Source organism: Solanum dulcamara, chromosome 11 (assembly GCF_947179165.1).
Source record: "Solanum dulcamara chromosome 11, daSolDulc1.2, whole genome shotgun sequence".
Lineage (NCBI taxonomy): Eukaryota > Viridiplantae > Streptophyta > Magnoliopsida > Solanales > Solanaceae > Solanum > Solanum dulcamara.
Window position 1 is genome coordinate 58,131,094 of NC_077247.1, and position 14,833 is coordinate 58,145,926.

Genomic DNA, 14,833 nt, shown 5'->3' on the forward strand with positions numbered 1-14,833 from the left:
ACTAATTTATCTCCACATCTTTTTAGTCAGAACTCCCGACACAAATAGCTTGTTCGGTTAGGAAATTAATTATTTCATAATTGTTATTTCACTGTGAATGTAGATAAAAAAAAATAACATTATAATTTCGAAATAAATAATTTTATAATTTTATCCAACCAAATATGAAATAAACTCATCCTAAAATTAATTTTAATATTAATTATCCATTATCTCTCATACCAAACAAGCCTGACTTACATCAAAGTGCTTTATCTCAATTATTTAAGAAAACACTTGTTAATTAATTGAGAGAGGATTTTTTATTGATATATAGGACCAAAAAGGAGAGGGGTAAGACAACCTTATTAAACCTTAATATGGAAATTAATTAAGAGATGGAGTACTTAACACATATATTGCTGCTAGCTCCCTATTTGAAACCTCATGTGCTGTTTATGATATGGCAAAGTGGTGCTGGGAGATTTTCTTTGTCCTTTTTCCTTACTTTTTCTCAGTTTCATTGGCTTTGTTTTTCTTTTTCTTCTTAAGAATCTCTTTTTCCTTGTCTTTTTCTTTTTCTGGAAAGCATGCATTACAATTTCTTTATTTTTTCTTCCATAAGTATGCATGTACATCTTAGTATAGGAAAAAAGAAACTTTGCGATGGTGATTAAAGCATATATAAATTTACTAATAATCAGTCATTAGGTCAATTTTTTTTTAAGGAATATTAATTGGAGAGCGGCATTTGATATTTAAAAAACGGAATGTATATAGATAATTTGGTTCCTGTAGTTCATCTTGCCAAGCTCATCGTTTGTGAATATACTGAATATCTCTTTAATCACTTGTACAAATTAAAGTAAAATCTTTGCAACTTTTCTTTAATCATCCAGTCGGATGATGGACCTCGATAGATAGAATGAACGCACTTTCCCATAAGGATTCATTATTAGCTTATATAATCCTCCGGTCTATTTATTTTACTTTGACGCTCTGAAGAAATAGTTATTATGAATTTATTTTATTAAATTTATTTTATTAATTATAATTTGATTAGTAATACTTTGTTAGACAGTTATTTAATGATAAAAATAATATGGAAAACATCTAATAAATTTTTCTTAATTTGCTAAAAAGGTAGTAGTATAATATATAATTTAATTTCTCCTTAAAAGTGAGCGTTGACCAAAGCAATTACATGAATGAATTCCATCGAGGAGGACAGCAATGATGTCCTCCACTCCATGTCCCATATCTCAAATGCAAGTAAAAAGAGAAACAACTAGTGTGCCCCGCCATCTCATACTCTTTAGCTCTTCACATCATACAAATGTCAATGTCATTACTTTTCTCATTGCAACTATATCAGGGCAACTGGGATATTACCATGATAATAGGTCCTTCCAAGTGTTTTTAGCCAAAATTATTCTTTATTTTTGGGGGTAGATTTAATTCTGTCCTCCAAATATAATCTTGAACAAAGTTGGTAGTTTAAGTTTGCAAAATTTGAACACATTTATTAAGCAGGCGTTTAAACATGTGATTTTATTTCGTGAGATGGAATCAGCGTTTGGACATATGGTTTTCATTTCATGATTTGAGATGAAATCCAAAATTCTCCAAATAATTTGATTTGTGAATTTCATATCATGATTTCACATTTTTCAAATACAATAGTTGACCCACAAGTTTATATTTTGCAAAAATATAATACCATTTTAAGTCTACATTATTTTTTGCTAGAATATCAAAGGAGTGATAAAATATTCACGGAATATGAACATAATGATATTTAAAGTTCGACCAATAAATGTTGTAATTTTTTAAAAATATCTTTGTGATATTGCATTATACTTTTATTATGAACTTTTGATTATTTGATAAGATTGTATAAAGAATTGAGGTAATTTTGATCATTTTCACAAGTTATGATTTATGAGCAAAAAAGGCAACTTAAAAATTCAAATTATATTCCCAAACAAAACTTCAATTCCATCTCATATGTTCTTCGTATTATGATTTCAATCTCTCATGTGACAAAACGGACCGTTAGTACGACTATGTGCGAAATGCCCACTTCTGTTAGAAAACTAACAAACCCAAGTCAGTCAATTTCCCTGATTTTTCAATTTTTTACTTACCATTCTTGATATTTGCACTGGCATTTTTCATAAAAGTTCTGTTCCCTTGCTTGTTGTTTGCTTTTAAGTGAATATATACGGTATATCATTATGAGAGTTTTCAGTTCATCATAAAACTTTATAATGCTAAAGTGACTAAAGAAGGATAAAAGTGACGAAAAGAGTTAGCAGCAACTAAATTTGGTGCGTGAAATTTAGATCTCCTGAAATATATAGGTACAAAAGCTTAAAGCTTGAATACAGTTTTAGATGTTTACCACTTTAAATCTTTAAGGCTTGAATCTGGGATTAAATACATTGTTTTCTGTTCTCATAACTCGATCAGGCATTAGAACTAGCAGACGACCGTAGAATTAGCTTTCAAAGTGTTAGAAATATTGTAAGAGCCAACAAAGAGAAAAGAAATTAAGATAGCTTCATTTTTATACCTTTATGAGTCATAGAAACATTATTGGAGGTTAGATTGGAGACTGATGATGTAAACTAGAGCAACTAAAGATATGAATATGTTTCCATATCTCAGAAAGCAAGAAACAACACCAAATGTTTGAGAAGAGGAAAACCGCAGTTAACAAACTCGGTTATCATTTCTCGTTAAACGAACCGGAATCTGAGGAAAACCCAAATCGAACCGAAATTATCTGTCAGTTTGAGGAGAGGAAAAACCGAACTGAACCACAGTTAGAACTCGGTTTTGATTTTTCCTTAAAACCGAATCGCAAATTATCTGTTTCGGTTTGAGAAGAGGAAAAACCAAATCAATCGCAGTTATCAAACTCGGTTTTGATTTCTCCTTGAAACCGAACCGAAATCTGCTCTGGTTTGAGACGAGGAAAACAGAACCGAACCACATTCATCATATTTAAGAACTCGGTTTTAATACCAAACCACAGTTATCATATTTAAGAACTCGGTTTTGATTTCTCCTTGAAACGGAACCGAACTGAAATTATCTGCTTCGGTTTGAGAAGAGGAAAAATTAAACCGAACCGAAATTATTTGCTTCAGTTTGAGAAGAGGAAAAAACAAACCGGACCACAATGATATTTAATAAACTCGGGTTTGATTTTTCCTTAAAACCGAATGGAAATTATCAAAGAAGAGGAAAATCCAAATCGAACCGAAGTGTACAAAATTAGAGTGTTCTGTTTAGGTGTATCGTCTAGAAATGAAATGAGGAATTATGAATAAAAGAAGCTATGTAAAAATTCCAAATTGAATCGACTGATCAATAATACCTCAAGCTAAGAATTCAATCAACACTTCCAGTATAGTATGCACATCCATCCTAAAGGAAAAAAAGAAAAATAGAATGTTCACAATGTAGGCTAATGAAAAAATGAAGAATCAAACCGAACTAGAAAAAGTTGGTGTTTGTAACCAAAACCGAGAAAAGTTCAACTAACAAAATCGAATCCAATGATCAAAAACTCCCACTCCAAATCAACATTATTACCCTTGCATTCCATGATAGATGACTGGAAGAGATTTTAGGTGCGGTTTTAGTCTTCCAAACTATAAAACAAAACCGAAAAAATAGAGAAACAAATTACTGTGAAAAGAGGAAGAACGAATCTATAAATTCAGTTTGGGTTCGTCATTAGAAAACCAAAAATCAAATCGAACAACTGATGAATAATACAACCAAGAATTTGAATCTTTCATTGCAAGGGATGAAGCCCAAGCTTGATTTGATGTGAAGATTGAAAATTCAGGGGCTCCATCTCGCTTTAAGAGTGGCGGAGAAACATAAGAATGTGTTGTTAGCTTCGGCCTTTGACACTCCATTTTATACTTCACTAATACTCGTGGTTCAATCTAATGTAACAGGGAAATGGATCGAAAACTTGTTTGGGCTAAGGCTATAGGAGTCTCAACCAGGCCTTCTTGTACTTGTTAGCAGTTAACACTTTTTAAGTGGAAATGGCTAGCAGATTTTAGGGCCCTTTTTTGAGTCAGTCTCGTGTTTAAAAGTTACCACTCGATCATCTACTTTATTAAAAATTGCCAAAGTATATATTACATATTATATTTTATATATTTATAAAATTAAATGACCTAAAAATATTGGCATGTAATTTTCTCTTAAAAGTTACAGACAAATTGGCACAGTGTACCAACACACCAAATTAACATATTTTAGTCATGTTTTAAGAAAGAGACATTTTCTTAAATAATATATATCCTTTTTTTTCTTCTTTTGTCCGTTGTATTTTCCTTTCTCCATCTCTTCCCCCATCCGCTTCTTTCCTTCTTCTCTTTTTTTTTTTTTTCAGTTTCTCTCTCTCTCTTTATCTTTCTCTTTTTAAAGATAATAATTAATTATTTTAATTTTAGATTAGATATTACGAAAATTATGTGTTTACTACTTATTAAGTTAGATAAAAAAATTTCATGTAAATACATATATAATACATTTCTAACACAATAAAGAAAATAAATAGAAACAATAATTATAATACATTTTGAATTCAATATATTATACATATTATATGCATGTTTCAATGTACGCGCTGAATATATAACTAAAATATTTTTAATACAATAATATATTCCATTAATAAGAGTAAAAAATAAAAAATAATTATAATATATTTTGAATTCAATATAATATATTATAGGCATGCACGTGGTAAATATATAACTAAAACACTTTTAATACAATAATATATTTTAGAACCGTTAATAAGAGAAAAAATTAAAAATAATTATAAAATATTTTTTAATTCAATATATTATACATATTATAGGCATGTTTCAATGCACGTGGTAAATATATAACTAAAACATTTTAAATATAAATGTATTGTGTGAATTTCAAAAATTTTAGTACTATTCAAATTAATTTATGTTGTTAGAAATGTATTATATGTGTTGAAATAACAACAATCGAATTCATAAAAATGTATAATATTGAATTTGAATTGTAATGCATTTTGAATTCAATATATTATACATATTATAGGCATGTATCAATGCACGTGCTGCATATATCACTAAAATATTTTTAATATAATAACATATTTCGTTAATAAGAGAAAAAAATAAAAAATAACTATAATAGATTTTGAATTCAATATATTATAATTAAAATGTGGTAAATATATACATAAAATATTTTAATACAAATATATGATAAGTATTATGTGTGAATTTCAAACATTTCGATATTATTTAAATTAGTTTTAAATTAGGATAATTAAAAGTGGGAGAAAGAGAAAGAGAAAGATAGAAGAAATGGAAAAAAGAAAAGAAAAAGAAGAGAGTGACCCAGCGAGAGAGAGAAAAGGGTAATGGAGTGATTTTAGTGATTAATTAAGATAAATATACTATAGATCATAATTAAAAAAAATATCCTAAAATAATAATTATTAATATAAAAATATTCATTTATGTAAAATTTTCTTTAAGAAATTGGCATAAATAAGTCATTTCACACATTTTGGGCTAGTAAATTTAGCATTACATAATCCAAAAATCAGAAAATAAACATCATAATATATGGATTTCTCATTCTCTCTTAATTTCCCCTATCTCTCTAAATATTTCCCTTTCTTATTTATGTTGTGATATGAAGATGTTATTAAGAGTTAGTTAGAGTGTGAGGGTAGAATGGTCAGTTATGGTAGTTAGTTATAATAACTTGTAACAACCTTCAGTTAGTTAGTTAGAAAGAATTAGTTACTAACTAAGAAGGAAGAGCTATATATGCAACATCTCTTCTCTTGTACAAGTTAACTCATTCATTCAATGAAGGATGAAAGTTCTCTAAGAATAGTTTACTCTTCTTCTTCATTTTACTGTTTCTGTTTTACTGCATTTACCTTCATGGTACCAGAGCTATCACAGTGATTACTGTGAAAAGCAATTTGATTAAAGGATCAGAGAATCAAGTAATTGATTCATCGATTTAGTTATACTCCAAAAAATTTGAGTAGATGATCAAAGAGGTTGAATCTACCTTCAACAGCAGAGGAGTTACTTTCGCGATTGATTTGTGAAGATTCAGCCATGGCAATTGGAGATGTAGCAGGGGAGATGCCTAACAATGGATAAGTTACTGGTTCGGTATCTCTAAATTGCAATTCTATGTCAAGCCAAGGTATCGACTATAATCACCCTCTTTTCCTTAGTCCTACTGATGTAAGTGGAGTTAGTCTTATCTCGTTTCAATTGCTTGGAATTGAGAACTATACCTTGTGGAATCGATCGATTAAACTAGCCTTACTAGAAAGAAATAAGTTTGGATTAGTTGATGGTTCATGCAGGAAAGAGTTGTATGGTGAACAACTATGGGGACAGTGGAAAAGAGTGAATGCAATTGTTCTAACTTGGTTGATGAATTCAATTTCTAAGAGTTTATTGAGTGGTATTGCATTTGCATCTAGTGCACTGGATGTTTGGAATGATTTGAAAGAGAGATTTGATAGGAGAGATGGATCTCAAACCTATTATCTACACAAAGATATTGTATATCTGTAGCAGGGTACAACTTCAGTTTTTGCTTATTACATCAGGCTTAAAACCCTGTGGGATGAGTTTAAAGTTTGGTTCCATATCCTTGTTGTAAATGTGAAAAGTCCAAAGGTTTTGTAGCTCACATGAATAGACAAAAACTCTATCATTTCTTAATGAGCTTAAATGAGTCATATCAACAACCTAAGAGTCAAATTCTAATGATGGATCCTTTGCCAACTATCAATTATGTATATGCCTTGATAGTAGGAGATGAAAGTCAGAGGGCTATTGTCACTAGCTCTAACAGTGTAGGAATGAATACTGTGAGTAATAGTATTGGGTTGAACTCAAGAAGTATGGATCCTCTTGCTATGTACTCAAATATTAGTAATAGCTCAGGAGTTCATAGCGACATAGAAGAAGCACATAATAAGAGAAGCAAATATGGCTATGTTTAAAGTTTTGGCTAAATTTTATAATAATCTATAAACCCTTATTAAGACTTAACAACGTGGCTACTACAGTTTAGGTTAGAAAAACTATATGCACAACGGAAGCATACCAAAATCTATATTGCTTACATGAGTAATAGATAACACATATGTTTATGTTAGAGCACATACAAGCATGCTAGAACACATAAACTTTCTGAAATTTAATTCGATAAATACCTCTTGAAGCGTGAACAGATATCTTCAAGTGAATCCACAAGTTAGACTACAGTTCTGCAGTCTTCTACAGTGATCCCAAGTTCACAGCCAAACTCTCTCAATACTTGGGTGGGCAAGTATCGTATAGAAAACTTCTTCTTTTTTCTAGGTTAGACGAATCTCTACTTATAGAGATTTCTTCCCAGTCCAAAAAGAAAAAGAAAACCACACATTATTCTTCCTTTTCCCTTAAAAATAAGATTCTGAGTTCGAGTTAAATATGAGCTCTGTAGAGAGCACATAATTAATTATTGAGGCTTCCTATTATGGAAATAATTTCAAATAATTAATTTAAATTATTCTTACAATAATAAATTACAAATCATTCCACTAGAAATTCGTAATTGTACTCCTCTATTTATATTTCAAAATTTCTAATTAAACACTTATGTAATTCTCCATGTTAAGATTACAGGTACTAATCAATAAATTAAGTTACTGGCGAATTTAACTTAAAGATTAATTTCCTTTAAAGCACTACTTAACTTATTTCATGTGTCGAATTCATAAATCCACTTGCAAGATTTGATACAATGAAAACTTATAAGCTTCTCAAAAGTCATATTATCAATCTCTTTATCATGACATAAATTTCATCAACTAACTTATTATTTCACCAATATTTATTATTATCATCCAATCTATCATGCATATTGACCAATCTCAAAATGTCACATTTTAATAAATCAAAATGATAATTAACATATACAGATCATAATAGTTATATTAGAATTTGAGAATATAAGTACATTTAATAGTTTAAAGAATGTGTTTTTGTCAGTCAGTCTAAAATAAATATCTCTACTCGGTCCCGTTCAATACATTACAAAATGCACTAGCACAAGAAGTTGGAAATACACCGCTCTCATAATCTAGATAAATTATATATAATCCTGTGCTACAATCATACCGATGACTTGTCCAATTTCTATCTTAAACTGTGAATAAAAATAGTTTATACTTATAAAAACTGATGATTTAATCCTCTGTGTATAAGCTAAAACTCTATACACTAAATCATCTACTATATAAGTAAAATAGACACATAAACGAATATATGATCTATTTAAACTTTTATTAAAATTGAATAAATAATTATTCTATAATAAATATTATATCTAAACTCATGGTTAATACTATATATTCCATGGTTAATAGTATATATCCCAACAGTTTATAGTCTAGAGAAGGAACAAACAAATGATATTAAAAAAAACCAAAAAATAAAAACAAAAGAAAGGAGAAAGCGTCGATGGCTAAGGCTTCGTTTGATCATTAATTGAATCATCATCAACTAAGAGGTTTGAAATACCAAGAGGTAGTATCAAAGTGAATCATTTAGCATTTGCAGATGATATGATTATAATGTGCAAGACAGAAGTGAGAACAATGCACATGATTATAAATATTTTGAAGAGATAAACAAGGAGAAGAGTGTTATTTACATGCATCATTCTGTAGCAAGAGGAGAAGCAGTGATAACTGAGGTAGCAACAAGAATCCTAAGAAGGGAATTCCCTTTTACTTACTTGGGATGCCCCATATTCTATAAAAGAAAGTAGAAAGCATATTATCAGCAGATTTTATAAAGAATTAGTTCTAAAATTCAGGCATGGAAAGGATAACTACTATACTATGGAGAAAGAGCTATTCTAATAAAATATGTGCTCCAAAGCACTCTTATTTATTTCCTGTCAGTCATGAATTCTCCCACGAATATACTGAATCAAGCTCAAAAAATGATGACATAATTTTTTTGGAGCAGCTGTGTTGGAGGGAGAGGAAGAAATTGGTCAAAGTGGAACAATTTATACTTGCCAGAGAAGGAATGGGGACTAGGATTCAGACTAATGGAAGATGTATCGATGACCCTATTTTGCAAACTATGGTGGACTTTTCGAACAAAGCCATCACTATGGAGTAAGTATATGAGGAATAAGTATTGTCGAAAGGAGCATGCAAATGAAATGGTGTGGAGAATAGGAAATGAAGGATCACAAGTGTGGAAGAAAATGCTATAGGCCAGAGATCTTATTGAGCATCAAATCTTTTGGCTACTAAGAAAGGGATCAACATCAGTGTGGCATGATAACTGGATGAGAATGGGAAACTTGTATACCATTACAGGAGAAGATTATGAATGAGAAAACAATTACAAAAGAGTTGATGAATTAGTAAAGAAGGGAAAATGGGACATAGAAATTTTGAATGATATACTGGCACAGGAGCTAGTAGAGCATATCAGTCATAATATTCAACCTTCTGGACAAATGATTAAGTCAGATAAGCCAGTATGGATGATGGACAATAAAGGAACCTTTTCTGTGAAATCAGTTTGGCAGTATATAAGGCATAAAGAAGGAGAAAACAAAATTTATAAGTGTATCTGGACAAAATACATTCCTTTTAAAGTGGCATTTACAATGTGGAGATTATGGAAATTCAAACTACCTGTAGATGACAGAGTGAGAATATGGGGACTGGAAGGCCCATCTAGGTGCTGGTGTTGTGAAAAACCTACTCATGAGACACTTGCTCATGTGTTTCTGAGATCTTTTTTAGCTAACAAGACTTGGTCCTATTTTTGTTCTTTTGCAGATTTTAACATTGAAGGACTGGACTTGAGAAAAGTGATAATGCTATGGTGGGAGACAGATATTAAAAAAGAAACGAGACCATACTATAGAGCTATTCCTAGCTTTATAATATGAGAACTTTGAAGAAGGAGGAATAAAATGAAGCATGAGGAAAAGAAGACATCAATTCAGAGAGTCATTCATAATATTACCAGGAACATTTTCATGACGATACAAATGAGGAAGCCTAATATGAAATGTCCTAGTTATTGGCCAGATATGATTAAAGAATTGGAAGGTTACAGTCCCAAGATGAAGGCAACAAGAGTATTGTGGCATTTCCCACCGGTAGGCTGGCTAAAATACAATATAGATGGGGCTTCGAGGGGAAATCCAGGTATAAACTCTTATGCCTTTTGTTTGAGGAATGAAAAAGGGGATTTACTGTATGTAGAAGGAGCTATTATTGAAAACACCACTAAGACTGTAGCAGAGGCGAAGACGATTCTAGAAGCATGTAAACATAGCAGGCAGGAACAACACAATACTATAATCAATCAAACAGACTCTATGCTATTATACAAGATTTTAGAAGGAAAATGGTCATGTCCCTGGATAATCACAAAGATAGTGACAGAAATCAAAACATTCTTACAGGACAAACAACATACATTCCAGCACATTCTTAGGGAAGGAAATCAACTAGCAGACTACTTAGCAAATATTGCAATCGATAAAGGAGGGTGCAACTATCAAGATTTCAACAGTTTGGAAGTAATAGGGAGAAAGATCATTAACAATGATAAACTAAAACGTCCCTATTTGAGAGTAACTCCAACAAAGGGATAGAGGGGATAGGGATGTTCAAAGTGTTAGGTGTTTTGTTTTTGACTATTTGTTTATTTTCTTCCTAGTCGAATGGACCATGTAGAAAATGGGTTGTGCCCGAAGTGGTGTAAGATGGTGTTTTATACTTATTAATTCATCAATAAAATAAAAAAAAATTAACCAAAAAAAAAATCATCAGCTAAGAATTATCCAAGTTGGTATCAAGTGGCCGATGGCTGTTTGATTATTTAGATATGTCCAACAATTATCTAATTCCTAAAGAGGACTTGACTATATTTATTGGTCTAAATATTAAATGAATAAACAGTTCAATATTTTCTCAAATTATAATCAGTGAAAATTAACATCTAGTAATTGGTGTCGTTTGATAATGAAAACTATTAGGTCTATCTGTTAAATATACAATTAAATAATAAATATATATATATTTTTCAATAATTTAAATTTTGAGATAGAGATATGAGCTTGCATGGAAATTCCTCGTCATTCATTATAGAAAGAACTTCCCCTTATCATCTTCAAATACTTCCCCTATTTAAAATGGTCAATTCCTTCTTTTCACACACATAGATTTTCAGTTTTTAGATCTGGTGTGAAAATCAAGTTTGGAGGCTTTCTGGTCCCATTTTCCTGTTTGACGCGTGGAGTGAGTAAAGAAGTTAGACCATTGGGTTGTTGTAACACGATAACGAAATTTAATGGAGTCAAAAAACTAATTTATATTTTAAAAATGCTCATTGGAGACAGGCGATGAATATAATTAATTTCAAACGAAATTTATTACCATACCTGACCACGTTGTAATTATTAAAATAATTTACAAAGTAAAAAAAATGTAATTAGCATATATGACACTTTTAGAGACTTCTATTTTATTTTGCCCCATAAAATCGCACCATATATTGGCCAAGGTTTTCATAACATGCTGAAAAATAAGAAACCTTTAACCATAATAATAATAAAATCAATAGGGTTATTACTCTTCCAATATAGTAATACTTTTTTCGTTCCATATTAAATGGGTATTTTCAACTTTGCACGGTGATTAAAATATTATTAATATATTGAAGGACTTTACCATTTTACTCTTTGTTTATATCAATGCAACACACATAGAGTATAAAAATAACTAATATTGAAAATTATTTACATTCAAAAGACCATATTAATTGTAGGGGTAAAATAGAAAAAATTTAATTAATTCTATCTTGATTTAGTAAGTGATCAAGTAATATGAGACAAACATTTTTAGTAAGATGCACATCTAATATGGGATGGAGGGAGTAAGTTCTTGCAATAAATAGGCAATAAAATATTTCTCCTAATTAGTTGCAGAATTCATTTGCGATAGTTTACATAAACCGGTTATTTACACCAAATTAATTAACTGATGATTTAATGATATAGTAAAAATATGCAATAGTTAATCATAGTTAAGTGATAAAAGTATATATACTATAATTTTTTATCGTAAAAGTAAATACAAGGACATAAATGAGGATAAATTTACACAATTGATAAAAGCTACATATAAAGACTCATATTAGTGATTACGATAATGCCAAAACTGGATAATAAAATCACATGTGAAATACTAATTAAAATTCCTCAAAAAGTACTCATTCAAAGTCAGGACAAGAGAAAAGGACTTTGATAAAGTCACCTAACACTATTGCGCAGCCAAGATAGGCAATGGGCTAATATTAGTAGTATAAATACTTGCCTTCTACAAGGAGACGAATCACTAAGTTTTCCCTTTCTTTTTACAAAACAATACACCTTTCTCCCCCCTCTTTCAAATATCAAAAAAAAAATATATATATAAACACTTTTTTTTTGTTAGGTTACTCAACATGGGGAGGATGGTTCTTATAGCTGCAGCAATGACTCTTTTTGTGACCCTTCAAATTTTACAATCTCCATTAATGGTTTCTGCCGCCACCAAAGGGAAGATGGTAACAGTTTTGAGTATCGATGGAGGTGGTATTAGAGGCATTATTCCTGGAACCCTTCTTGCCTTCCTTGAATCCAAACTTCAGGTACCTATACTTTATAGGTCGTACGTTTTATTTCATATGACAGTATATTTGACTGTATGTTAAAAAAATACTTGGAACTTGCAAAAACATGTCATTCTTTTTTTCTAACTGCCCGATTAAAAAGAAAAAAAAGGTGTCGTATAAACTGAAACATAAGAAATACTAGTAGATTACGAGTTTCTTCTGATGAAGTAATTATTTGTGTAGGAACTTGATGGACCAAATGCAAGACTTGCAGACTACTTCGATGTAGTAGCAGGAACAAGCACGGGTGGATTAGTAACAACTATGATTACTGCTCCTAATAAGGATAACCGCCCTTTATATCAAGCAAAAGACATTTCCAATTTCTACATGGAGCATGGCCCTCAAATTTTTCCTCAAAGCAGGTTAACAACAGTGAATTAATTACTCAAAAGAGTTTCTTTTATCTTTCTAATTTAATTTATGCTTAATACTGAAGGCAAGTGTTTAATTATTTGTGATTCAGGCGTATGAGCTTCTTAAGAAGGGTCACAAATTTGTTTGGGGGACCAAAGTATGATGGCAAATACTTGAGAACAATTATTAATTCAATATTAGGCAATCTTACAATGAAGCAAACGTTGACTAATACAGTCATACCAACTTTTGATATCAAACGCCTTCAACCTATTATCTTCACTACTGCTGATGTAAACTTCTATCCTAATAACAACATTCTTTATCTTAATATATTTTCTTCCTATCTAATATATTCAAATTAATTTGTCTACAGGCAAAAGCAAATATCTCTAAGAATGCTCAATTATCAGACGTTTGCCTTAGTACCTCGGCAGCACCAACTTATTTCCCAGTGCACTATTTTGAGACTAAGGATGCTCAAGGGAAAACACGTACGTTTGATCTTGTCGATGGAGGTGTAGCTGCAAATAATCCAGTGAGTAGCCGTTCAATTTACCAAATTAATATATTGTTAGTGCACAAAAGCTAAGGTTTATACCTTATTCTTTATGAAATATCAGTATTGACACACTACTTTTTTGACTCTTATTATAGACCTTAATGGCAATAACACACGTTTCAAAACAAATCATGATGGGCAACTTTCAGTACGAGGATATGGCAAAGATGGACTGCAAGAAAATGTTGGTTCTATCACTGGGCACGGGTACAGGCAAGCACGAAGAGAAGTACAATGCTACGGTGGCTTCCAGGTGGGGGATGCTAGGCTGGGTGTACAACAATGGTGCCACCCCTTTGATAGATATTTATGGTGATGCTAGTGCTGATATGGTAGATATACATGTTTCCACCATGTTTCAGACCTTTGGCAGTGAAAAGAATTACATCAGGATTCAGGTAAGAATGACTCGATTTTTCTTAGTATTTTCAAAATACATGATGATCATATATGACCTAACCTTTTTTTGTTTGATTGGTACAGGACGACAATTTAACCGGGGAGGCTGCGTCTATGGATATTGCAACTACAGAAAACATGGAGAAACTTGTACAAATTGGTAATGATCTATTGAAGAAGCCAATTTCAAGGGTCAACTTAGAAACAGGCCGATACGAACAAGTAGTTGGGGAAGGCACCAACGAAGCTGCTATAGTCCGCTTTGCTCAGTTGCTTTCAGAGGAAAGGAAGCTCCGAATAGACAACTAAGAAACACACTTCAAAGTTCATCCTTACTTGGGAAATACTAACAGAATTTATCACATATTTTCTGGATGATTAGAAGATTGATATCTATTCTTTTACCTTCAATAATTTATGCGCCTAAATAGTAGGGCATATTGTAGTGTTGTAATATCAGAATAAACATCCCAAAAGGAAAACAAAATATATGCAATTGTTCTAATTTTTTTCCATAATATACTCTTATCTGTTCTTGCACACACATAACAGGAGCCTAGTGCCCATGCTGCCCTTTTTATAGAGTAAGGTGGCAATTGTTGCATAACCTCAAGGAAGAATGAATTCAAGCACAATTTAATTGCAGCTCTTAGTAAATCCATAAAGGACAGCCCGGTGCACTAAAGCTCCCGCTATGCGCGGGGTCCGAGGAAGGGCCTGACCACAAGGGTCT

General features: G+C 31.3%; 1 protein-coding gene across 1 annotated transcript; it reads left to right on the forward strand.

Moving 5' to 3' along the window:
- Positions 1–12,479: 12,479 nt before the first annotated feature.
- On the forward strand, positions 12,480–14,618 carry LOC129873445 (patatin-like protein 3). The gene is made up of 6 exons (XM_055948544.1): positions 12,480–12,758; positions 12,966–13,147; positions 13,249–13,432; positions 13,516–13,677; positions 13,797–14,099; positions 14,185–14,618. The coding sequence occupies exons 1-6, from the start codon at positions 12,573–12,575 to the stop codon at positions 14,407–14,409; spliced, it is 1,242 nt and encodes a 413-aa protein (XP_055804519.1). The 5' UTR covers positions 12,480–12,572; the 3' UTR covers positions 14,410–14,618.
- The last annotated feature ends 215 nt before the right edge of the window (positions 14,619–14,833 follow it).